This window comes from Lagopus muta, chromosome 1 (genome assembly GCF_023343835.1).
Source record: "Lagopus muta isolate bLagMut1 chromosome 1, bLagMut1 primary, whole genome shotgun sequence".
In the NCBI taxonomy this organism is placed as follows: Eukaryota; Metazoa; Chordata; class Aves; order Galliformes; family Phasianidae; genus Lagopus; species Lagopus muta.
Window position 1 is genome coordinate 13,509,149 of NC_064433.1, and position 26,742 is coordinate 13,535,890.

Sequence of the window (26,742 nt, forward strand, 5' to 3'; positions counted from 1 at the left end):
CTGAAAGGGCAGCGCTGTCTCAAAGGTTCTTAAATCTGACTATCATCACCTCTAAAAAATGCAAGTATGCAGAACCTATTCTTAAAATGCTGTAACAAAAACACATCTTCAGTCCCTGTGTGGAATGCCACATATGTAACTGCAAATTGCCAAGAACAAAGAGTGATAAGAATTCCATCAATACTTTCCATAACGTTTATTTTAATGTCAGGAAGCAATGTCAAGTCTGCTTCCCACACAGGCAACATACAGCCTTTAGCAGTATGATTCCCCATTATGTAAAATTCAACACAGTATACTAACAATTTATAAGATTCTGCATGTCAACATAAATAATACTGTAAAACACCACAATCATTGTTAGCTCAACAAAGAAAAACTCATACTCATATACCGAGTCCAAAAAATGATGTTGAAAAGAAAGAGCTTTAGGAAATGCAGAGTCTGGAAAGAACGTTCCACCATGGAAATATCTATGATTTAGGCCACAACGATTGCTCCTGATATAGTAGGTATTTGTACTATATCTCTATAAATTTAATCCATAATATATTTTTTCTGGTAACATTACAAAAGCTTCAAATGCTTTGTCTCTCCACTGCCTGTAGCTGATTTGCTGGACTACAAAATAAAACAGTGACCATGCACAGAAAATCTCTCAAAAAGCCGTATTTTCTTCTGGCATGTCTTCACTGATAGCTGTAAGCTCCTTCCCTTTGGTTCCTCCTACCTAAACGTAAAACGTGCAGTTCCCATCTAAGATCTTGGCAAGCTTAACAAAATATTTCACGTGCAGTGCTGGGAAGAAGGGCTTCTTGTGTATTCATTCAAGTACAGTAAATGCTGTTTGCAAGAATGAAAAGCTATGGACTGCAAGACTTGTTGCTACATCTTGAGAATAAGTTACAACTGGTGAAAAGACAGATAATTTCAAAAGAACACTGATGATACTGTAATAGAACCAGACACAAAAGTTAGATGTGACTATTAATTACTGCCAGTATTAAAGATGCAAGTCATTGCAGCTTGCAGGGTGGGACTGTGTTCCAATAAATCTGCAGGCACTCCAAAAACCTGAACATGAAAAACTGAGAAGAAAACATTTCCTTTTTAGCTCTCCAGAATATGAATAAGAGTTCAGTGGACATACTTTTCTTTTACATGCGATTTACTAGACCAGGCTGGGCAGCCCTGCATGTGGCAGGGGGGTTGGAGATTCATGATCCTTGAGGTCCCTTCCAACCCTGGCCACTTTGTGACTGTGATTTAAAATGTTCATATGCATTAAATAAAACATTGCTAGCATTAATTTACAGATTAATTTACAGTAATTTACTACATTGCATTTAAACACACTGTCATACCTGCTGAGCCAGAAGGAGGAGGAGCTCCAGCTTTCTGCCATTCAGTAGCTTCAGCAGCCATTCTACGAACGTAGGCATCGTCCACACACATCAGAATGTTTTCTGGCTTAATATCCGTATGAATGATCTTGCACTTGCTGTGTAGATAATCCAGACCTTGAAGAACCTAATTGAAAAAGGAATTTTATTTTTGTTTCCTGTAAGCCAGAACAAGCTAAATGTGCTTATTAGTATAGAAAAAGAAGTTCAACCTATTGCCTACCGTCCATACGTGGCCTAGTATACTTAGCTCATAAACCCAGTTCTAGAGACATTGACAAGTTAGACACTGGCAGGCTCAACTGTTTCAATGACAGCAACCTGATCTCAGACTTTCAATTCCCAACCATTCTTCAGCTGGTTTGCACACGTGTAAAAAAACTCGACAGATCTTCCTTTGGAAAAGAAGGCAATAAGGGAAACAGCGGGTGAAATGCTAACTGCAATTTGCCTTACAACTGCAACAGTAATTCAGCTTTTAACATGACCAAGATGTCACACACAGAACTGTCTACCTGTACTTGTTACTTGCATTTTTCCTCTAGTCCTTCATATTCTTTGCAGACTGAATTTGGCAAGCTCATATGAAACCTGCATATCCAAATTCTTGAAAATGTCTTCTGGGACTAAAATAAAAACATAATGACAAAGCTTTCTCTGATTCTGACTAGCACAGAAATACAACAGCTGGTGTGGTTTTAGAAGTATGTTAGGTGAGACTTAGGTATAAACTGTGGAATGTCAATTACCTCAATTAATTAGTACAGGGTAATGAAAGGGGGTAAAAAAACCAAACTATTGCTATAGTAAGCTTCATAAATACTGTAAAAAATACATCAGCAAGAAAAACAAAGAAACCGAAACCTAGGTGACCCCACTTAAAACATTTCTTTCAATTCTTATAGAATGTTGTACAGCAAGAAATAGACCACCAGACTCCTGAGCTTCAACTACAGGAACAGTGCCATTCTAGGTATTTTATAAGTAAACTAGCACATGGCTAACTTCCGCGCTCTGATGATCCTTGAAAACATAACTGGCAAGGGTGAGCCTTAAAAACAAAGATCTTGGTTCTAAATAGTAGTAACAGAATACAAAGACATCAGCCCACCACTCAGTACTGAGCTAGTACCAGACTGGCACGTTCATCCTGCATGCCTGGGAGCTCAGATAAGAGAACAGCAGTTGCATGTGTTTGATGTTTACACTGAGGGTAATGCACCCTAGAAATATCTCAAATGCTTTGCCCTGCCTTCTCTTCTGGAGCTAGCCCCAGATAGCAACCTTCTGAAAAGCCTTCTATCATGAGCACGTAAAAGCTGCGTGTTCACTTGAGTAAGGCTCAAAATCAGTGTGAATGGTGCATCTAAAAACTGCTGTGTTCTTTATAATCTGGATTTTTCTTGCAAATCCAACATACACTTGAGTATGTGCCAAGTCAATAAAAATAACATACAGTGTATCACAAATTGAGAAATCTGAAAGGAAGACTGGCTATTAGTGAGAGGCTGGAAAATCTAGAAAAGACCCCCTTAGCAATAGGAACACAAAGATTGATCTCAGTAACCTCTTCCTTCCATCACTATAGATGACAATAACAATTAAATATGTGTAAACTGAGGCCAAAATAAAAAATTCTGGAGCACACTGACTTACCACAAGGACCACTAGGATTTTATAATGAGAAATGATGCTCTTAGCAATCCTAAAACATAGATCAGACTGCTTTATCCTAAAACCTGCAAGTGTACTATACCACCATACCAGTAATTAAATGCACGCTGTATGTACTTTTTTGCATCATAGTCTGAGATGATGGACAACGGGGAAAACAATTCTCCTTTTTATTTATTTCTCCACTGAAAATAAAATTACATGCACCATGTATTGCAGCTCTGAAAAATCAGAATAGGGCCTGTTACTGCAAATGCAAATTACAAAACGGTATTTCCTCCCCTGTAAAAGTCACATGGTTAGTTTCACATCAAGAAATACCATCATCGTTTGCAGTATCTAATTAAGAATCCCTTTTCTTTTCTTCCTTTTGCATTCAGGGAGCTACATCACACTGACACATTAAACAGACTACTTGCTGTACCACAGGTGAAAAGCAAAAGTGAAAATTTTCATTGCTTCAGTAACACAATGCTGGCTTTAGTAAATAGTTTCAGAAGATGATTCCTTTAAAACAGACTGATGCTATGTATTTCAGAACTCAAAATGAGGATCCTAGAATTAAGTAAACGCACACTTCTAACTTCTGCCTTCATTACACAAAAGAAACTGTGGCAACCAACCCTTTTTTCAATTCTACAGAGGCATCTCTTGCATGACATTTCATATAGCTCTGCCCCAAGGGAAGAAGTACTGCTTAAAATTGAAATGAGTATGAGGTTCTTATTAAGAAACTCAGCTCTCAGCTGCATTTTAAACTAACCCTTAATTTCGCCCCAATGCTCAAAAATACTAAAGAAGTGGGAAAAAAATTCCCAATTGTAATATAAAAAAATTCTTTTTCATTATAGCATTCAGCTATAATACTTTTTGAAACAAAATAGTTTATTTTGCTGAGCACCACTGCAATAACTGAACTGTTTCATATTCAAGTTTTACAAATAAACTTTTAGAACACGCGTGGCACCGGTTTTCTGATTGCATCTGGAAGGAGAACATGTTCTTCAAAACCTCTCCATTGTGCTTCCCATATAATTCCATTCCTAAGGCAGCTCCTTGCTAACCCCACTTCTCACTGGGTTTTGGTTACCATCCCTGAACGCCACACTTCAAAATTCTCCTTTGCAAGGTTACAGGCAAGACCACATGAAGCTGTGTTCAGAAGTTTCCAGCTTCCATCCAAAAAGAGATTGTTTTTAGCTTGGATCCATTCAGTGGTTTACGCTCTGATTCTGCAAACAGCCATTGTAATGCACATAAATCATAGCAGGGAGCTCCAAAAACTGGTTTGTTGCTAAAGGCAATGTATAAAGAAAGCACACTGTAAATTCCCATCCTTTGGCCAGCCTCCAGGACAATGGTGCAACATAGTGAGAACATTCCAAACAAAAAAATGACAATGCTTACGGGAAACCGTGGATATTTATAGACACATACCAACACAAACAGACACATTCCTGCTCCACAGCACACAGCTCTGTGCAGCCGGAGCGCTGCATCAGTACAGCCTCTTATTTTGGGTACGTGAGCCACCTGGCTGCACAGAAATTAGTGGACCTGCAATTTCAACTACTTACTAACAGCTGCATCAGAGCATTCAGTAATTCTGATTAAAAAGCTGATAGGCTGAGATTCATCAGATGACATACAATAAAGATTTCAAAGCAAATAACTATTTCAATAGACAGGTTATTAATACGACAGAAGTAATGTTGCTGAAAGACAATACAAATTACTTAAATGGCAATCTGAAATTATTTATGTATTGGCAAAGTATTAACTGCACATGGATTAGTATGTATACAGAATCACAGATTTTTTTCATGGTTTTTTCATGTTGAGACAATACTTCTCTTCACCTCTCAGCAATTTGGTTTCCACAATACAGCAAGAGAATATATTTCGAAAGAACATTTCCCTATAAGTTGTCCTGGTTTCATCTGGTTAGGTCTCTGACTCGACAAGAACTTAAAAACAGGTAAGTAATAATTTTCAAAGAACAGTTTTTTCCTTCAGAATCAGGTTTTTTTTTCAGAAACAGATAAGCTTATTAAGGAGCATATCATGCTGATGGTTTTGTTGACCAAAACTGCAATTGAATACAAAAAATCTATGGATAAGACCCATTGTTTCAGCTTTTTAACCAAAACAGGACTGAAAACTCCCTTATCAGTGGGATATCTTGATAAAAATAATATAATATGCAGAAACACAGGCTACCCAATAAGAGGTTCCTACAAACCCCCCAGCTCCCTGGGTTTAATAATAAAATTATCTTATCTTAGATAATAATTAATAAGAATTAAGCTGAAATGTCACCATTCTAGCCTTCAGAATGTTAACAATGGTGGAAAAAGTTAAAACATTAGCAAATCTTACCTGTCGAATTATACTTTTAACACAACGGATGGGAAGGCCTTGATAATTGGACTTGATTATCCATTTTAGGAGATGGTGTCCAAGTACTTCAAAGACCATACAAACATCTGGGGCTTAATTAAGGACAATTTCCAAACAAACTTGTTAATAAGATGAACCACAAACGTTTGTTTGCTTGTTGGCTAAAGCAATCATCATCATGTAATCATAGTTCCCCCCTAACTGATCAAAACACGGTTACTACATTTCAATAACATATAAACAGGAAAAAAGAACCATGCCCTAACAGACCAATTTAAAATAAAACATTTTAAATGTTTTAAATACATTTTAAATGTATTCTTGTCCTTTATTTCTAAAGGTAAAAGCAGTGTTAGGGTGAGTAATTAAGTCACAAAATAAGTAATCCATTTTTGTTTTCTTTGAAATAGTTCAAAGTACTGATTTGTTCTATCATCTCTAATTTCTAATAAATTTTTAAAAATAGAGTGTTTTAACAACAGCAGACTACAGCTGTAGTGTTTTAGAAGAAGAACTATTCTAAACATCTTTCTGATTAGGTTCAATTGAGAAACACTTGAAAATAAAGACTGAAGTAGTAAGAGAATGGATCCCTTACTTCATAGAGTTTTAACTGCAAAGAATAATGGCAATCAGCAAAGAACTCAGGAACAAAAGAAAAAGCAACATGCAAAAACAACAATGCCAGAAAGTTTAATTTGACTCAGGATCTTTCCAATAGCAGACCATCAGTGAAGTGTACGGACGAGAGCAAGGGTTTTAATACCTAGCATCCTGATGATGATCTTAGTGTCACTGTCCCGAGTAAAAATGATGCATACCTTGTCTATGGGTCTACCATTTACGTTCTTCTCAAGCACCCACCCATATGAATAAAGCCATGTGAAGTTTTGTAATCTACATCCTTAAACTAGAATTAGACTGAATGATGTCTCAAGACTGGTCAAAGCACTTTGAGAATAACTGTACTATTCTGATAGCTGCTACCTGCTCAACTTAGTTGATGCTCCTCAACTCCAATATTAGGAGAGACCGTGAACAGCCTACTCAAAATATTATAAAACTCTGTTCAATTCAGAAGAAGAAACAGCCTTGTTTACTTTACCATACAAGCACCCAACGAACAAAAGTCACTAGTGCAGCACATGGTCATCAGAGAGGAGGAACACAGCACGTTAGCTCTACACGGCTTATCAATTTAGCCCACACAATGAAGTTGTGAAGTTACAGGAAGACAGCAACACTTATTCCAGGAAGGCAAGACACTGCAGCATTAAGAAATGAAATTTAGGACACCTGCTCACCATCCTTCAGACTACTGCTGCAGCAGACTCTCCAGTGCAGATTCGTGCCATTCCATGCATGTATTAGAGTGCTACGCCTTGTCATTAAACAGAATAGGAAGGGATACTGGGAATTGAAGAGCTGAGAGGCAAGGAAGGACAGGATACAGAGAAAGAAGATGCAAGGAGGAATGGCAGAGTCAAGCAAAGAGAGGGAGAGCTACAGGAGGAGTGACATCTACCTGAGAGAGATTGCAGCATTTTGCCATGAGGACTCTGATAAACCCAAGGCATGCTCAGTACTGGGGAGGAAAGTGGGATGGCAGAAAGACACACTGAAGAATCAAGGTTTATTATAGACATGTAAATGTGACTGTTGTCTGATTCATTGTCATGACCTGAAGAACCTTAACCGTGAGCCAGTGTGCCCACAAACAGTGAGGAAAGCTGTGCACTAATTATCAGGAATCCAGCCTCGTGAGCTCTGGGATCATCCCACGACATCAAGTGCCTGATATATGAGTGTGTCCACACAGTCCTCCAGAAAAAAGAAACGCAAAGCCCACACCGTACACACATCCCTTATGAAATGTTCTTTGAAGCAAAGTCTGGGGAAGGCTTGAACGAGGGAAACTTAGCAGATAGGGAAAACAAGAGAGAACAAACATAACGTGTATCAGCTGACAGCTTTAAGTACTTAAAACTTATTTCTTGACTAAAAACTTACATGCAACTATCTATTGATCTACAAACGTACTAGAGGACTATTTAGAAATCTGATGAGGCTTACAGACTAGTTAAAACAAAACACAAAATGCTGGTACCAACACAGAGCACTTTTGAATGTATCTCAGATACTTTTGTGTAAGCAGCATTAAGGCCCTACGGCATTTAATTTGTGCTGTTTATTCTTTAAAGGCAAATTTATTACAATTACAGAATCACAGAATTATTGTAATACATGATCATTTCCTTCTTCACTTTCTCACTTGTCTCCAAACACTTGTTTCATTGTGTGATTATCAGAACCTCTGATTAAAAAATGTTCAATCATTTATTAAGATTCTAATAAACATCCAGTGTAAATAAAATTAATGATCTACACTTACTGAAAAAATTACAGTGCCCACGTTCAGAAATTGTTATTTCCTGAATAAAATACATACAATTGTAGTATTTTTAAACCGCACAAGTAGCTAACAAAAATTATCAGTCTAGCGTACAGCATACGTGGTTAAAATCCACATGTTTGTAAGTATGTCTTACAGCTCCTAGGAGAAGGGTGATTATTTCCAGACACACAGCCCAGGCCAATGGCTCTGCATATTCACAGCCCTGTGCCTCAGCGTTCTTTACAAGCTTCCCTGTTTGGAATCTCCATTACATTCTGTGGTGTTGGCCACCTGAAGGATTCACCCACCTCTCCCCCGTCTTTCTTTGACTTTTGAAGGTATTCCGTAATCAACAGTCAAAGAACAGTCAAAGAACAGATATTTAGTGATTTTCCCAAGGGACACCAGAAATAACACAGCATGAAATATTGTCTGTCTCTCAGCCTGATCATCCCATAACACTAACATAGCACTAAAATAGCCTTTTTTTTTTTTTAATTAATGAAATCCAGTAGCAGCAAGATGCTATAAAGTTACCTGCTCCCTTCTAAAAGAACCTGCACCAAAGATATTTTTTCCCCTACAAGACCAGAAGGACTTAATCAAATAACCAACAGAGCCAAATTTTGATCAAATAAGTCACGCTACTCAGAATGCACAAATTGCTCAGGAGACAACTCATAACAGAAGATACTTGCTATCATATTTGCACTGGTGACTATTATACCTTTCTCTCCCAGTAATTAAAACATTTGCTTTCGATATAAACCAACTTCTGAACTGCCAGAATTTTCAGCATGAAGGTAAAACTGAAATAGAATAAATCACTATCAGATGTCCAATTTTAATCTGCTGATGCAAAGCTACCTGAGTTGTTATTTTTCACCAGCAGAGTTTCCTTTGGCTTTGTCAACATAAATGCTATAGTTGGATACGTTTTCAAAATACTATTAGTAACAAAGTTTACTCTTCATAATCTTCTTCAGAAATGGCTTTTACCTTTAACATGTGTATCTCACCAATAATTTAAGAATGTCACCAAGAAATGACTCCATTAAACCAATAAAAATTATTTCTACACATAGGTATAAATACATTTTCTTATTCCCCACTTCATATTACTGTTTTACAATGAAAACAGCAAGTTAAAATCTCTGATTTCTAAAAATAACTTCAATTAGTTTTCACCAGAACAGTTGTCTTAAGAGCTGAAGTGCTCTGATGACATTATTTTTTTAGTGAACGAACACAGACAATAGAGATATTTATATAGCACTTCTCAGGAAGCATTTCAGCTCAAAGATATTTTTGTAGTCCAACAACACTGAGAAACCCCAATTAGGGTTCTTTGCCCCATTGTATTAACAAGTTCCTTGGCCATAAATCATTTCTAAACAAGTTGAAATGACTGCAAGCAACTGTATAGTTTATTTTAATTCATGGTAATTTGATGATAAAACCTACAAAAAAAGCAGGTTACATTGGCTTCACTGACATTGAAGCAGCTTTCTAGCATGACAGCTAACCAATGAAGCAACCAGGCACCAAATAAAATGAAAGAAAACGGTTAGGATCCTACTCTGCAAATGAGAATACATGTCCCCATACTCTCCCTTCTTTCTTATTACAAACTCTAAGGCTTCATAACTAATGTCAACAGACAGATGGGTGGAACAAAAACCAAACATTTCTTCCCGGGAGGATGCTTTCAAATTCACTGGCAGTCATCTCCTAGATTCCTCCCCTGGAGGACCAGAGACAGTGAGGAATATCTTAAACTAATCTTCTGAAGACTGACGGCACATCACCAAAATCTTGAGCTCAGTAGAGCAGGAGCTCTCTTGGTTGAGTAGTATGAACAATGAGGACAGCTGTTAGTTCTCCAAGACACAACAAGCATACAAATAAATACCAGTTGTATTTATGTCAATGAAAGAATAGTAACATAATAAGCTGCTAAAATACAATTAGCAAGGATAACTCACTTTAGGTCAAGTGTAAAAATATATTCATAGGCCCCAACTTTTCCCTGAGAACAATGCTATGTCACATATTGCACTTCTTTCTCCATCCCCCTCTCCCTCTCTCACAGCATTAGAATAAAAATCTTTAAAATCTTGGCCAAAAAACTCACAAGGTCATGTAGCCAAAAAAAAAAAAAAAAAACCATAATAAGAAAACTTTTTCCACACCCTCACACGTCACCGAAGAAAACAGAAACAAGCTTCCTCACGACACTAACATTCTTTCTCCTTAATAGTCTAGAGCAGAACATGCATACTGTAAGCCTCACCTATTACTAATCTTTTCAGTAAAACTGCTGTTTCTAAACAATCTTATCCTTTGTAGTTCTAATAGACTGTGACAGGATTAATGTCTTTTATTAATTTTTATTTTGCACTGTATTTTAAAAATCTGAGCTATTTGACCCCAGTGAGCGTATCACATATTGGACTGTTCCTTCTATCTACACTTATGTTGATGTTTCTGCACCACTGTTTTAAATTAAGTCTACCTAAAAATAGCCAGAACGAAGAGCTTACTTATCTCCACAGATCACTATTACTGAAGATGCAATGTTTTCAAAAGGATACGTATTCCATTCATTCCAGAAATTTTGAAGTCATCGATTAGTTGTACAACCATATCTTTGTTGGGATCATTAGGGTCGCTTTCACGAACCTAAACCAGGAGTGTAAAGGCAGACATTTCAGGGAACGACTGACAGGAAAACACCAAGGAATTTGCTTTCTGCCCAATGTTAATATTTTGGAGCTTTAGTAACATAACAAATAAGCTGCTTAGCAAAAAAAAGTTTAAACAATATATCCCACGACATTTTTTAATTTTATTTGTTATTACTGTTATGGCTGGTATTGAACACCATCCTACATGAGTGATACGTACACATTTGAGTAACTTTATTTCATCCAAGGCTGTCTCTGTGTAATGCTGGGCACTTTTTACAACTTTCATTGCAACAAATCTTTTTCCCCTAGAAAAAACAAAACCAAAATATTTTCAACAAGTGCTCAAAGCTAAAAGAGACATTTTGAAGTTTGGAAATTTTAAATATAATATTTCATTACCTAACGTATTCTGCTAGAATACTACAAAACTGAAACTACACGGAAAAGCAACTTCTAATAACATTTTGTTAATTGTCTGTCTTATTAAATATTTTATCTCCTTGAAGCTAATGTATTTAAGAGGTATCACAATACTTATATTTTTTCATTAAAGATGCAACAGAAACAAAAATATTATCTTCCTCTCACATGTTCAAGACAACATGTAAATTCAATAGGCAAAGCTAATCTGTCAAATAGAATAGTTACACATTTCTGAGAAGTTTTTATAAATTACAGCCTTAACCAAGAGCAAACTTTTAATACAGACACCTTCCTGCAGAAAAAGACTGCATACATCTACGTAAGTTTATCATGTGCCAAAAAAAAAAAAAAAAAATCAAGTGCATGGAAATAAGTCGTTCACTTACTGCATATCCCAGCATAGCCAGACTGTAGAGAAGTGTCCCCATCCTAGCTTTCTAATAACATGATACCTGCCATTGAAGAGATCGCCAATTTTCACTGGATGATAGCCACCTTTCATGAAAAAAAAGCAGAAGAAGATTAGTCAGGAAACAAACAGTACCACTCAGTTTTTCATTTAAATCTTGCAGAATAATTTTTTCCTCATAGTATAACTTTTCCTTTTCAAATTGTCCTGTGCTATATATAGGAAATTTAAAAAGAAACATTAACTCTAATGTTAAAAACTCTGCCTTACTTGGCCTGGAGGGAAAATACTCATGCCCTGTACATACTATAGAGTTTATTGGTCCTTCTCCTTTATGGCTTTCATTTGTGGAAACATTACCATCTGTTCTGTATTTCCCCAGGCTTATCTTCTACTTCACAGAGCATACAAGAAAGATCTACGTTATTTCTTTATCATATTTGAATATTCTTCAGCCAACATATTCTTGGATGACTGCAAAAACTCAACAGAGACTGTTTTAATTCCCATTTGCTTTCTACTAAAAAAGGCGGCAATAAAATACCTCACCAGAAAATATTAAGAACAATGTCAAATTTAGTGATGTTCTTCTGCTTCGATCCTGAACCACAGCAGCAGTGCATTTTCTCAAGTCTGAGGCTTTGATAGTGATGAAGCAGAGGGGGCAGGGAGCTGCAGACTTTGCCCAAGACCGCATTTTAACCCATCTGCAGGCCATCTGCACAACCACATCGCCGAAGTCCCAACTGGTGCCCCAAGTCCCACTGTCAGAAAGGCCAACCCTACAGCTGGAACTCAGGTTTCAACACAGTGTGAAGTGGCTGTAAGAGGTAGAGGTGATGTCCACAGCTCCACTGTGAAGCTTTTTCATATCCTTCCTATTTTAAGGGGCATTCTTAAGCTTAGGAAAAGAAGCTGATCACACAAGATTATTATTTGGACCTAACACACTAATAAATGTTCACAATTTTAACTAAATTGCTAAAAATAATACAGCTACAACTCTCCAAGAGTTGCCCATCTGCCAAGCATCAAGGAATTATCTCTTTGGCTCCTTCTGGTCTTTCAGAATGTCACACTCAACTGACCTTTGGCAGAATCCTTCACTACTGATTATTCCACTTCAAATTAGGAAAACACTGCTTCCCCTAAGTCATTGTATTTGTTTTGAGATCTCCCGAAAACCTTGTCCGAACCGGAGCCCAGCTCAAACAACGATGTCAATTTATTACTTAATTCCTTGGATTTAGTACAGGGAGTGGGCTCTTATCTCTTTCTTATCTGTGGAACAGCGGCATCAAATCTAAAAATATTTATATCCTTCCTTTGCTAGTAGCATCTTTTGCCTTGACAGAAGGTCAGGAGCTTATTGGTGAGCTTGTCACAAAGCCTTCCAGAGCAAACTAATAAATTTAATACAATTACGCGACAAAATTATAAAGATTACATGTTTCACAGAATTCTAAAGCTTGGATAATATATTGCTGATATGAAATAACATTAAAAACAAAACAAAACTACTGATTTAAATTTCTGCTTGGCCATCCTTGCTGAAACAGCTGAGGATAAAAATATTTCAAAATCCAGATGAATATGATTATATTAGAACAGTTACCAACTGGTTTAACACAAACAAACAAACAAAAAGTATTCTTTGATAAATTCTTTCCATAAAACTCAGGATGATCGAGTAATAGATGTGAGAGGAAAGTTAAGAGAGCAAGTACATTATTCTACCTTTCTATTACTGAAAAGGTTTACATCAGTTAAACACATCAAGTCTGCTGATCTGACAGCAAGGATTATGTAAAAATCTTTCACACACGGTTCAGTACCATAGCATCATTTCTTCTGATTTTTGTCCTGCATATAACACTGCAAGAAAACAGAGACAAAGCATGAAGCTTTATCCTCTGCATAAAAGTACACAACACCTAGTTTTAACACCTGTCTACGGTTTGCAACACAGATTTTAAATTAAACAATACAAAAATTTCTGACGTGTTTTACAATCTGCTTAAACGTATGGTTCTATTCAATCATTTCTGAACATAATTATATCTGCTCAGGACAACATGGTGATACAGGTTGGTTGAGTAACAGAAATCAATAAATTCATTTAAGGACGCATATATTAGTTTGGTAAAAGGCATCAATAAGAGCTAGTTCTAAAACTTTCCAGTTGAGCTTTGACTGGTATATGAACAGCCCTTTTTTTCTCAATGATCTGGCTTCAGAGAAGCACTGAACTCACAACTGAGTACTTTTATCTTTGCATCCACCAGGTGCAAGGGCTTTTTCTTGAATTCCACATAAACTGTTTGGAGTTACAGTGCACCAAGATACAAAATTGCTTATTATGGCATAACAAGCAATGGAAATTTGCCAAATGAAGAAAAATAGCTTAAGGTCGGCTAAAAGTCACTGTGATGAAGCCGAAGGAGAAACAAAGGGGAGGAAGCAGGTGGTCGTATGACCATTGAACATTAGCATATATTAGTGAGTTCCTGGACAAGAATGAATATGCATGCCAGTGCATCACATACATATGCTTCAACTACTTATACGTAGAACCTGAACTCCAGGAGCGTGTGCTTGATTTATCAAATCTGGTACATGCTGTGAGGAATACAGGAATCTCAGATTTCCAGCAACACATTGGAGTTAGGAGAGGCTTTTTTTCTTCCCGAATTTCGGATGACCGTGGGAAAACAACATCATTTACTCAGCCCTTTGCATAGCAAGAAAGGTATAAGCAGGCCTTTAAGCACATAAAACAAAGGCTACAAGTAATTTTTAAACTATTTACATTTTGACTAAGTAACAGCATTAACACTCAACAATGAAGAATTTAGACAGACTTAAATATATGTTTCTATGAACAGTTCTGTTTAAAAAGTGCTGTTTAAATCTGCTTCTCTGAAGATATCCTTTGGCACAGTTGTGCTTCAAAGGGTCAAAACTGAGAACTTGTGGTAGTTTTTTCCCAGCACAGACAAGAGAGAACGCGCTCCAGAAGAAATCAAAGACACTGACTTCAAGTCAATAAACCAGGGGTTGATGAGTGATTGTAGTAAAATCTATGTATAGCAAGAATAATGGCTATAAGACGATAATATAATAACTATGAATGTTAAAGCTGGGCTATTTTGGCCACTACAAGACACATAACTAATCGTAACAATACAACAACAGATATTTACTCATTAGTATATATGAAATTCGTAAGATATTTTCTACTGTCCTACGCCACAACAGGAGCAGTTCTGGAAATATTCCTTACTGCTCCTGTATGTGTTATTCCTTGACCCCTCCTGATGCTGTCAGCAACATATTATTTGTGCATAGGTTGTGAACAATCGGGTAACAACACAGTTAAATGCATTTTAAAGACCCGTGTAATCCTATGGCAAATGCAATTACTTAAGTTCTTCGTGATATGGAAGTTATCTCCAAATACTAACAACCAGAAAGCATAATTAGAAGTTTGAGAGAAATGATGTATTTTTGTAAAAACAACACTGGCATTTGAAAGTATACAATGTGTAAGTGGTACTACTGATAATGTAACAAAAAATCTGTTGTGCTATTCACTACAGCACACACAAAAAAAAGTCTCTCACACAGCTAGCTAGCTACAAGCACTCAAGAAAGAGGGTCAGAAAAAATGAGATCATTATTTCTAAATGTCTCCTGAATGTATTGGTAATTGTAGCTAGCTAGTTCTATGTTTGTATAGGGAATTATTCCCTTTGTGAACTGGATGAATGGGAGACATCTCCAGGGGGCAAAGAAGATGATCAGAGAAGCAAAGAATTCCAATTACATCCATGACATAACAAACTCTTCAAAAAAATCTCCAAGTGTGTCAGGACTGCACTGTCTAAGTACCCCTTGAAAAATCACATAGTTGGAGTTTTGATATTTCCATTTCTCAAAACAAATAAACATTTGAAAAGCATTTAATCTAAATTCAGTGGCATCAATAGCAGCCATTTCAGAAATTTTAACAGGCTCTGGAGGAAGGTCCAGGGGAACACAGGCTTTCTCTTTCACATCAGGTGATAAACTAATCCAATTCCCTGATGAAAAATACTACTATGACTGGGAACTATTTACTAATCAGCATGTGATGTGGTGAAGATGGGAGCTCAGCTCATGGTAAAATATTCTTTTAAAAATATATATATACATATATACACACATATATATACGTATATAAAAGAATCAGTAACTATAGCAATCACTACTTGAATATTTTTGTTAACAGGTAAAATGTTCACTTTATATACGTACACATTACCCAGGACAGTAAAACATACTCAAATGAATAAAACATCTTTCAGAGAAATTTGGAAATAATACTTCTAAAAGCCATCCCTGCAATTCTTTACTAAATAACTTATTTGGTCCTCAGATAAATTAAACAAAATCTATATGGTTCCAGACCTTCCTAATCCAGCTATTCCATTCAGATTCTTACATAACATGGTGGCCTTCCACAGTTCAACCTTAGCAACATTTAAAAAAGGAAGCATTCTGATCAATCTTACTGGAAGTTACAGCTAGAGAAAACACGCACTGGAGCAGCAAATGCTGTTCCCACAGAAACAAATGATTATGACATCAGAGTGAGCCAGAGCTTGAGAACCATCTTAAATGTACTTCTATCAGCTCAGAACTTCGAGATTATAGGAATGCAGAATGGCCTTCCAGTGTATGGAAGCTCCCTTTAATTTCTGAAGAAACCTGCAAGTATTCTTAACATGACATGCACTTTACTGACAACTGACTGGAGTTACAGGGACTCTAGAACAGGTGACTTACAAGCAAACTATACATCTAGATTTTATTTGTTTCTTTCTTCTTTTTGTGATCTAGCCACTCCAGATGGTGATATTTTGCAAAAGATAATGGAACACAGACAGTAATGGATTATCTGAAATTAAATGCAGTCCTTAGTTCAGGGAAGAATTAAGCAGGGCCTAGAAATGCTTAATCTCAAGTAGATGCAGATGTTTAAACATCAAATCCATCCTTACTGATGAAAGATGTTACAGGTACCAAGAGTTATCATAAGGAATAAGCATGTTGCAACAGAAAATTTAATACAAACATGTTTTCCCTATGAGTTTTTCTTTCCTTTGCTGCAGACTTCAAAATCTAACTTGAGTTTACCATTTGGTTTTCACTATTAAAATTTGTAACCCACTTCAACACTTGAAATATCACGTATTACTATTACTTCCCACACTGAGAAGAAAATGTCACTTCCAATTATTGATATGGAAATACAGAACAGCTTATTCCAAGCTGGGAGAAAGGATTCCTAAAATGGCACATCTGCAGGCTTACAGAGAACTTTCAGAGTTAAGACAGCATCATATTTGATAGAAAATATTTCTTGATTTGAGGAACGTGGAATAACAGATTAAGTCAATGTACGTCAGTGCCTTTTGGCTGTACTAAAAAATTAATTCAAGGCAGTAAGTACATTTTGACAGATCTCTTACCTATGACGATTCTTGAATACACTGTATACTTTATCCTAATGGGAACAGACTTGGAGCATTAGGTGTAACACTGAACCAAAGTAAAATATTGAACTCTTGTACTGCAGTCCTGTTTTTATGCAAAAAGCTACCTGCATTCACCTGTTACTCTTATATTAAAATCTGTATTAACAACGACATAGGTAACTACAAAAGCTAAAGAAATCACAAACTAAAATAAAAATGCAGAGAACATCGAACAATGCTGAGATCTATGAAAGACAATGTACAAAAAGAAGCATGTATCATACGCTTGTGCAGGTATGAGAAAGAGAAGATATAGATTCAAATACATATTTAGTTGATGTCAAATGCATTGAGGTATTTTAGAATGCATAGTGTATTAGAGTAATACAAACATATTTTAGTTAGGATATTTGTTTCTCTTACAATCAATATCAGTCAAGAAAAGTTTATTCTTATAACTAGAACAGACATATAGTACCTTACGTATCTTTTAATTGCAAAATGCATGCAAAAGCTATGGCTAGTGAAAAAGTTGAGCTGAAGACAGTTATGCAAACAGTTTTTCACAACTTCTGTCTAAGTTCCATAAACAATGACCAGGTCCTTAAAAACCTCCCTCAGAATCGTGTGGAAAATGTGCATGATGCCCATTACCCCAGCAGTCAGCACAGGGCTGCACCCACCTTTACAATAATCCGCGGGATCCTCCTGCTCCTCATCGTCAGACCCGAGGATCTCCTCCTCTGGCTCTGGCGGGGTTGGCTCCGGCAGGGGTGGAGGTGGGGGTGGCGGTGGGGGTGGAGGTGCTGAGGGAGCTTTCTGCTGAGGCTCTGGCCTGGAGGTGAAAGAGAAGATGCTTAGTGAAGAGTCTGGCCAGCAGGTAGCCTGGCTGTCCAGAGGAGAGGGAAAACACCTTGGGAAATCTCATGTCCTCACTGGTATCTTTACCATCATCTTGTGATGTCCCAGGAGGGCACCTGCTTGCAACAAAAGCAAGTTTCCAGTGAATTTGGACTTATTCACAAGAACAAGACACAGAAAGTACAAGAATCATAAAGGTTGGATAAGACCGCTAAGATAAGATAGGTTGGTCCAACCACCAACCCATCACCATCATGTTCACTAAACCATGCCCCTCCGTGTCACATTTACCCTTTTCTGGTGACTCCACCACCTCCCTGGGCAGCTTGCTCCTGATAGAGACCAGAATTTTGAATTACTGATAAGCAACTGAGATCTGAGACCTATGTTCTCAGCATGACTGAGAAGAAATATTTTTTTTAAAAGACACCGAGAAAATTGAGTTATTTAAAATCTCTTTCCTGCTAGCTGAATGAGAAAAAATATCATTAATACCTATTAAGAAGCCATTTTCTAATGATGCCAAAATAAACCAGGCAACTTAACACACTTTTCCCTATCTGTAGCTGCTGTTGGGACTACAAAAAGCTGTGTCAGTACACAATATGCAAAAAACTGCTATTAGTAAGAAAGAGAAAAATTAATCTTCAGATTTAGTTCAAGAGCCACATACAGCACTCTTGTGCACATGCTAAATGGAGGAGAAAAAAAAAACAAAAACAACCACCAGACTGACACCAACCAAGAAGTAGTTTTCTAGATGTCTTTCATCTACAGTTCTAAAAAAATAGGAAAATGGACGTTGTTATTTGAAGCATTTTATATCCTATTATGTTTATAGAGAAGGCTTTGGGGAGACCTCATTGCAGCCTTCCAGTACTTGAAGGGAGCGTATAAACAGGAGGGGGAATGGCTGTTTACAAGGGTGGATAGTGACTGGACAAGGGGGATGGCTTTAAACTGAGACAGGGGAGGTTTAGTGAGATATTAGGAGGAATTTTTTCACACAGAGGGAGGTGACGCACTGGAACAGGTTGCCCAAGGAGGCTGTGGATGCCCCATCCCTGGAGGCGTTCAAGGCCAGGCTGGATGTGGCTCTGGGCAGCTTGGTCTGGTATTTTTGGTACACTTAAAAATGGAATCCAGAGTTGCAGCATCCTTGTTTGTCAAATAATCAAGAAAACCTTCTCCAACATCTGAGGTACTGCTCCTATGTTATTTTTGATACTCAAACTTCATGTAGAATAAAAATACATAATTGCAAAATTATATACTTGCAAAACATCTTGAAGTATACGTGACACCCGAGCTACTACAATTTGCATACAAATTTATCCTTCAGATCTAAGTTGTCTAAAAAAAACACCAAATTTACACTACTTTCTCATTCAAATAACTACAACTGGAAAAAAACCTTGCAGTTAGTTAATTTTTAATCTCCTAAAACTTAGAATCAAGTACTTCCTTGGTCACAAATAAAAAATGTATTTACGTCTATCCATACTCCTCTATTCATTCTTCTCACCATTGCCCACCACTACTTTTTCTTTCTTTTTACACACTGCGATTATTCAAGAAAGAGCATTTGGAGTAGAAGAGTACACAGTTGATCAGAAATAAATTCCACTGGCAACATGCACCGCCTGCACAGCAGCTGCTATTGTGCTTTTGCTTTAAAGGACATTACTGGAAGTTGCATGCTTACCAAATTTATCTGCCTGATATTTCTTTCAGAAAATAACATTCTTCTATTATTTCAGTAAATGGCCAGATTTAAAAAAGAGCACTTGGAACTAATTTATTAATGAAATACAGTGGTTATACAAGACAATACGTTATGGAGAGAAACCCACCCAAGGTACATAAATACGTCTAATCATTAACTGTGTAAAGTTTAGGACAGAACGGAAGCAAGAGAAGGGAGCCATTCATAAGGCAAAGAACAAACATACTTCCATGTGCTCCTGCTTCCATAAATTCTACCTTCTTTTGCCTTTATCATTCCTCTTCTGTTCCTAACAGGTGTCTCCATGTTGTACAACGTGAGAAAAACAAACGGACATAGAGAAAAGGAGGTACAGTGCATCCTCAGACCACCATTCAACTCCCTACACCTTAGATAATGTGTTTCCACCAGTCTGGTCTCAAGCGGTCAGCAAACCAATTGCCCATGTTGGCAGAAAGCTTCCATCCTCTTATAAACAAATCTCTGTGAAAGGCTCTGCATTACAAACCTTGCAACCCCATTAAATGAGAACAATTCCATTTTGTATACCCTGATCACATATCATATAAAGTACTGAAAGATTACAAATAAAAAAGAAGTTAAATAAAACACAGTAAAAGAACCTGCACTTACAATAATATATCTCAAACACTGTCTAGTGCTTATATCCACAGTTTTGGATGGTACCATCATTTTACATCATTTGGATTAAGTTTTAGTTTTATTAATTTGGTCACAGGTAAAAGGACACAAATGCAGCAAAATCAGTAACTGAAGGGTAGACTGAGGCAATGTGGTGCAGGTAATAATTAAAAAAAATCGACTGAAACTGCGCTGATTTTGTTCTTTAAGCAAACAACTACTAGAGCTACTTATTTACAGAATAAAAGCAATGCTTTGAAAGGAATTGGAAGCATTATACATTTTGTCAATCATGTTGAAGCAACTGTCAAGGAATACCAAGAATTTCCCTCCAAGAGGAAGGAATTTATTTCTAAGGAAACCAATTAGCAAAACAGGGCCGCTTCTCCATCTTTCTCAAGCTTCTGTATCTGATTTGGGTTTGAAAAGGGTTATTTTTTCCTATCTACAATCTGCATGCACTCAGTATCCTAGAATTCAGGAGCATTTTCCTATTTTCCTTTGCGCACATCAGGAAGGAAGGACATAACTTTATTTCCTTCTGAGGTGATTTATGGTTTTATCTGCAAGTAACAAAACACTGATTTAAACTAAGAAAGACCTTTGTTCTTTTAGCTTTGCTTGTACCTTTTAAAGCAATTAAATGCTACTGTGTGAAGAAGGCGATGGAAAGAAATGCTGCTCTGAGACACCAGCCTGACTGCTAATTCTGTATCACTGGCTTCTTTTGCCATCTGCTTGCTTTTGTTTAGCAAGGGACACTGTTGTTTGTTTATGTTCACTGTTCCATTTCTGAGGTATAGATGAAGATCAAGTCTTCAGCACTGCTTTGGCTGCTTAAATTCTGCCTACAGGTTCAGTGGCTCATCCTAGCATCACTGATGCTTGCTCTTCTGCCTTGACACAATTCACAATATTGAGTTGAGGCATCAATCTGCAAGAGATCTCCAGTTTTGCTATTTCTTAGTCCTTAATTTGGAAAGATAAGATGCTATCTATGTTGCAACAGTATCTTCCTATGTGAAGTATGACATGAATATATACTTCATTCAGCCTAGATTTCCTTCTATAGTATAGAACTTCTTAAAATGGGACTTTGTTTTTCACTGAAGTGTGCTTTTACACATCTTCAACATGAACAATTCAGACATTAGGAAAGTTGTGAGTAACGAATAGGCATGCTAACCTCCGCTCCCTTTTCAGAAATGTAATTGCCAAAAAAAACTATCATACCATAAACTATTCAACAGCTGCATTATTTCGAGTTATTACTCTTAATTTCCTAAAATGTTGGATGTAATGACATGCGTTATGCAACACACACTCACATATACTAAATCTACTTTTCTTTTTTCTGCAGTAATCACTTGGTACTCTGTGGTCTACCACTACTAGGTTATTCATCATCATCCAAGCATAAATACTTGATGATAAGAAGATGAGACACTATTTCTAGATTCGCAATGTTCTGTTAGTGGGTATGCAGAGCACTGACCACCTCCACAGGCTACAGCGACAAACCTTACAAGTATATTAACTAAGTAACAACAAACAATTAGCAAACACTAGTCAGGATGTTTTTATCTTTTAATTGCTCCATATTAAACACACCACAATCCAAACAAAATACAAAGAAATTCTATTTTTAACTGGGAATTGCTTAATTTAACAAAAGAAAAGCTGGAGCATTTCTGCCATACAGCAAACACAAAGCTGAATATGGCTAAGTGCTAAAAGGAGTCTCAGGGAAAATCAGTCACCCAGCAGTGAGGGTGACTAAAACCATGAAATGCCTTCCATATGGGAAGCTTCTGAACATGCCAGCATTCCTCAGTCAGGAAAACAGTCAGCAGAGATCTATAAAATCTTGAGAGGAACAGAAGAATGAATGGGAAGCGTTTGTTCACTGCCACACCCTACACAAATTGAGTCAAGTTCAGAAAAACACTACATAAAAGTAACTTCTTTCTGCAAGATGCCTTTTTTTTTTTTTTTTTCCTTCCAGGACACTACAGAGGAGGGAAGCACACCTAGACTCAAGTAAGGATCAGTAGAAGTCACGGCACAAAAGCCTACTGGTGGCTCCCACAAAACCGCCCTTGACTCAGGAAGGCCAAGAGCCAGAAGCTGCTGGAAGGGCAGCCCTGTGTCCTTCCTGAGGCAGCCGCCCCAGCCGGGGGAACGCGGCCACACTGCAGGCTGACCCAGGGCAGCCATCTCCTCCTCAGGCACGCCTTCCTCTTCCTCAGCAGATGAATCATTCGTGACTAACATGTAAAACAGGCTTCAGGCCTCTTCATCCAAAACCCTCATCATATGAAAAAGATGTTTTTACTGTTACTATCAAGCAATAGTAAGAATAGTAAGCAATAGCAATAGAGTAAGAATGCATTGCAGGCAAGATTGCTATACGGTGAGATTAAGCAAAAAACCAGCATGGTGTTCTCCATGTGTGAAGGCCTAACCCAGGAGGGGACCTTTGTGAACACTGCAGGAAGCATGAACTACTGGATTTATTAATTTAAAGATTACTTTTTGGTAACAAAACTTCACCTTGAACACAGCTAATGCCTGCATTTGATTCTCTTGCCTTTAGAAGGGCACTGTCTCAAAGTGAAAACTGAGTTATATGACAAAAATGTTGGGGGAGCCAGAAACTCATGAGAGTAGGCTAAGAGTTGCCCCAACATAGGGGTAGAAAAAAAGCATCCTTAAGATTTTCAAATGCACAAATCCAGGGAAGTTTATTTGCTGACAGAAAATGTGATTAAAAAGAAGTTAAATTACTCCTTCATATATTTAATAAGATAAAATTTGGAAACAACGGTATTCTAACAATGTTATGAAACTTCTGACATGTCCACAGAGGCTCTCTGGGGAATTTCAAATTGAAGAGAAAAACAAGGAGGTGGGGGGAGGCTAAGGACCAGCAGAAACATTCCGTAAGCCCCCTAATGCCGAGATGTGAGCTTCACAAAAGCTCTGAGTGGGTGTGGATCCATCTGGAAGGAGCTCCAGCAATGCTTCCCTCCAGCTCCAGAAGGCAAAAGCTTTCATGCTTCAGGGCAGGACTCCCAGGTGCTGCCAAGCTTGAAGTCCGAAATCTCTATACACAAGTCTCTTCCAGCTACTACTGATTGTTCATGGATTCAATTATTTGGACCTCTTTCTCTTGTACCCAAATGGTGTCTGCTTTACTAGTTGAACTCTTGCCTATTCTTTTTCCCAAATGCAGATTTAGTTTAATTAGACAAGTGACTGCTAACAGTAAGCTCTTTGAATGTGAGACAGACTGAAATGAAGGTTTTCTAAATAAATACATGCATAGATCGAGCAGAAAAAAACGTAAGAGATCAAAACAACCCCTAAGTTCTTGCTCAAGGAACAAAACAATGTATTTCAAATAAGATCTTAAATGTCTTGTTAGAATTACAGATAATTTTTAATTTTAATAACAATTATACATTATTTGTAATTCCATATTATAATAATTTGTAATTATACCAGAGATAAGCTTACAGTTTTTACAATCAAAGAAGGAAGTAGATTATAAGGAGACACATTTTTAACTAGCTCCGATAGGCTGTTTGAGTAAACTTGCAGAGGCACCCTATTTAAGCAAAAAGGTCAATTAGTGCTCGTATACCACTGCTGAACAATAATACACTTTCCAATTCTAGAATATCCATGCATAAAAATAACAGACTGCTTCTGTGTCACAAGCATGAAGCAGTTACCACATCTGGTTGTTATCAAATAAAACTGTCATCCCATTGGGACGGTTAACATCACAGTATCCATCACAGTGCTAGCGGAAACCCCTCCTGGAGCAAAGGAGGCTGAAACACAATGGCTTCTGCAACCTCAACCAAACACCAACACAGAGAAGTAACTTTTCATTCCCTTCACCCTTTTGGAGGCAACCTTGGGCTTTAGTGTACACCAGTGTCGAAGTAAAGTGCCAAAGAACTCTGCCTTCCTTTCCAAACAATGAGTACTATAAATAAATACAATTTCAAGCAGCCTGTGCTGCAAGCCTCCTCATGCTTCCACCTCAGCCTGGCAGCACTGTGAGACATCTTTTTCCATGGAGTCACTCCCTTGCCTCAGGGCTGGAGATTACATAGCCATGAGGAATAACAAACCCATGAATTGAACTTCTCACCACCATGAGATCAGCAGGGCCAAAGTAGGAGCCCACTGCAGAGCTGAAAGGAACCAGCAGCAGCCTAAAATTATAACAAACTACATCTGACATGAAACAGTGAAGTCTGCCAGGTTGGTACATCAGAAAAGGTTGCTTTTATGGATTTTCTCTGAGAAAGTAACACTGAGGTTCCAGAAACAAATGTTTTCAAGCTCTAAAAGTCTCCCTCCAAACTGTGCTCTCAAACAGTTGCAATTATGTGAAAATTTTCCTACGATGGCAAAACATATGCCAAATCTATCCAGGAAGCCTCACTCTTAACTGAACGTATCATGTTTTCTCCTCAAATACTGGTTTCTTGCAAAGTTTTGCCTTCCAGACTAGTTCTCCTTGACAGGCTAGCATGGGGAAAAAGTCAACAGCCTAGAAAAACACAGAATCACTTAGGGACATGAAAAGAAAATTCCTAGAAGTGCACTCAGCAGCACACAAACCGCCCACAGTTTGAGCCTGCAGTAAAATGTTGTAAAGGTTGAGAAAATTATTTAAAAAAAATTGCACCACAATTTCTAAAAGCCAAAGAGGAGAAATGCACCTGTGGAATATGTGCTGATCGATGGAAAATAAACAGTTTCTTAAACAGGTCACTCCAAAACCAATTTTTTATTTATTTCAGTGAAAACTACAACAAAGAGCACAATAAATACTTGATAGAGCAAAGTCTCAGCTACAAAACACTATTTTTCAACACAGTCACCACCATTAGCTCTGCATGTTCTCCAGAGATGGACAAGAGCCTGCATGCCATGCTCATAACATCTGCACCAGGGAAGGTGACCCACTGTCGCTGTCACCACTGCTGAAACACAGTGAGTGAATGTGCTCACATCCGCTGGTTGGTCTCCACAAACCATCAGCAAATGACGATGGATGTCAATGGCTGCAATGTTTTCCACATGGAGGAATTGAACTCCACACCTTTGCTTTATACGTACTTCCATGTCAGACCTCATTCTGTCAGACCTGCCCCTCTGCTGCCATCTGTCACACGGCAACAAAATATAGCAGGATATTGGTGGGAAGGTTCAACTTCTACTGCCATACCACCAACATCCACCTCTGATGACACAGGCCAACACAATAAAACAGCAATCATTACTTTTAGAGCAGCCCTTGTGTATATGCTCCCTAATGGGAGCCTAAATGAAACCTCCATTGGAAGTCACTGCTCCACACAAACACTAAAAACCTGGTGAAAAAAAAAAACAAAACAGTCTCATAGCCTCCACTGACGCGTCACCTTCACCAAATCCTCCTGTGAGAACAGTCCCTACTCACGCTGTGTGGCTGCATCTCTCTGGGAAGGACTTCAACTTCTGACTGACTGGAGGACCTTACAGGAAACGCTGGCAGGCAGCTGAGGTCATTGCTACTGTTTTCTCGGACTACTTCTTCCCTGTTACTATAGTTAAGCTCTTTGATGGTTACTTTCAACAGAATGAATCACAAGTATCTAAATGGAAATTAACTTTTTACTTTCTTTTCTGTATGCTACGCTGTAGTATTCAATTTTTGACTTTCTCTTTGTCTCAATAATTATAGTGTTTCTAGTCTGTCTATTAATAAGATTCAATCCGAAAACTTGCTGCTTGTGGTTTCAGTATCCTACAGTTGCTACTAGCAACAAATTTGCAAGTTGTGGAGGGGAGGCTGCAGAAGCATCTTCTGCCCTCCCAGAGACCTATTTGCCCCTTTGGAACAAGTAGATCCAGCATCAAAACATCTTCCCAACCAATACCTCAACAATAAAAGCCAACAGCTTCCTTGGAGTCAATATAAACATACATGCACTACTAAATATACTAAATACACATGTATACTGAGCAGGAATAAATCAAATACAGCATTCAGAGCCCTTTTTACCTGTTTAAATGCCTACTAGAAAAGATTTAATAAGAACAGTGAAACTGTAATTCTTCACTAGTTAATCAAACCCTGCCAGCAGCAGCACATCCTTTGCTATTTTTCTCCCCGAGTCTCACCCTAGGAAAATGTAATCCCAATTTTAGATGATCACCTCAATGTTAAATTAAAAAAAAAAAAAACCTAACATTTTTCATCTCCATGCCTACTTACTGTTTGGAAACCTAAATCTATAGGGCAGGGAGATGAAGGTAACTGTTTTGGGATAAATACTGGGAAACACAATTGGAAGGCAGGAAACAAAAAAAGATAAGAGCCTGAAGGAATTAGGTTACACTATTAAGTCAGCAAACTTTTATTATCTGCAGCAAATACAAAGTAGTAACAGTAAATAATAGAAACAAACTAAATAAAATTTCAAAACTTTTTACCTTCAACATTAGTCGTGTTACAAATATGTGTCATTCAAAGAAATGGTGCCAGTTTTTGAAAGCTGCTAAAATTCTTCCATTTGGATACAATATATGTGG

At 37.6% G+C, this 26,742-nt stretch overlaps 1 protein-coding gene across 5 annotated transcripts in view; it reads right to left on the reverse strand.

Moving 5' to 3' along the window:
- Positions 1 to 26,742, reverse strand: part of SRPK2 (SRSF protein kinase 2) — a 134,115-nt gene that overhangs the window by 26,329 nt on the left and 81,044 nt on the right. For all 5 annotated transcript variants that reach the window (XM_048942521.1, XM_048942491.1, XM_048942499.1 and 2 more), the window contains 6 exons: positions 17,597 to 17,748; positions 11,372 to 11,480; positions 10,780 to 10,867; positions 10,467 to 10,554; positions 5,457 to 5,563; positions 1,365 to 1,530 (listed from right to left, as the gene is read on the reverse strand). In XM_048942521.1, coding sequence (XP_048798478.1) covers positions 1,365 to 1,530; positions 5,457 to 5,563; positions 10,467 to 10,554; positions 10,780 to 10,867; positions 11,372 to 11,480; positions 17,597 to 17,748 — 710 coding nt within the window. The remainder of the gene's footprint in view (positions 1 to 1,364; positions 1,531 to 5,456; positions 5,564 to 10,466; positions 10,555 to 10,779; positions 10,868 to 11,371; positions 11,481 to 17,596; positions 17,749 to 26,742) is intronic.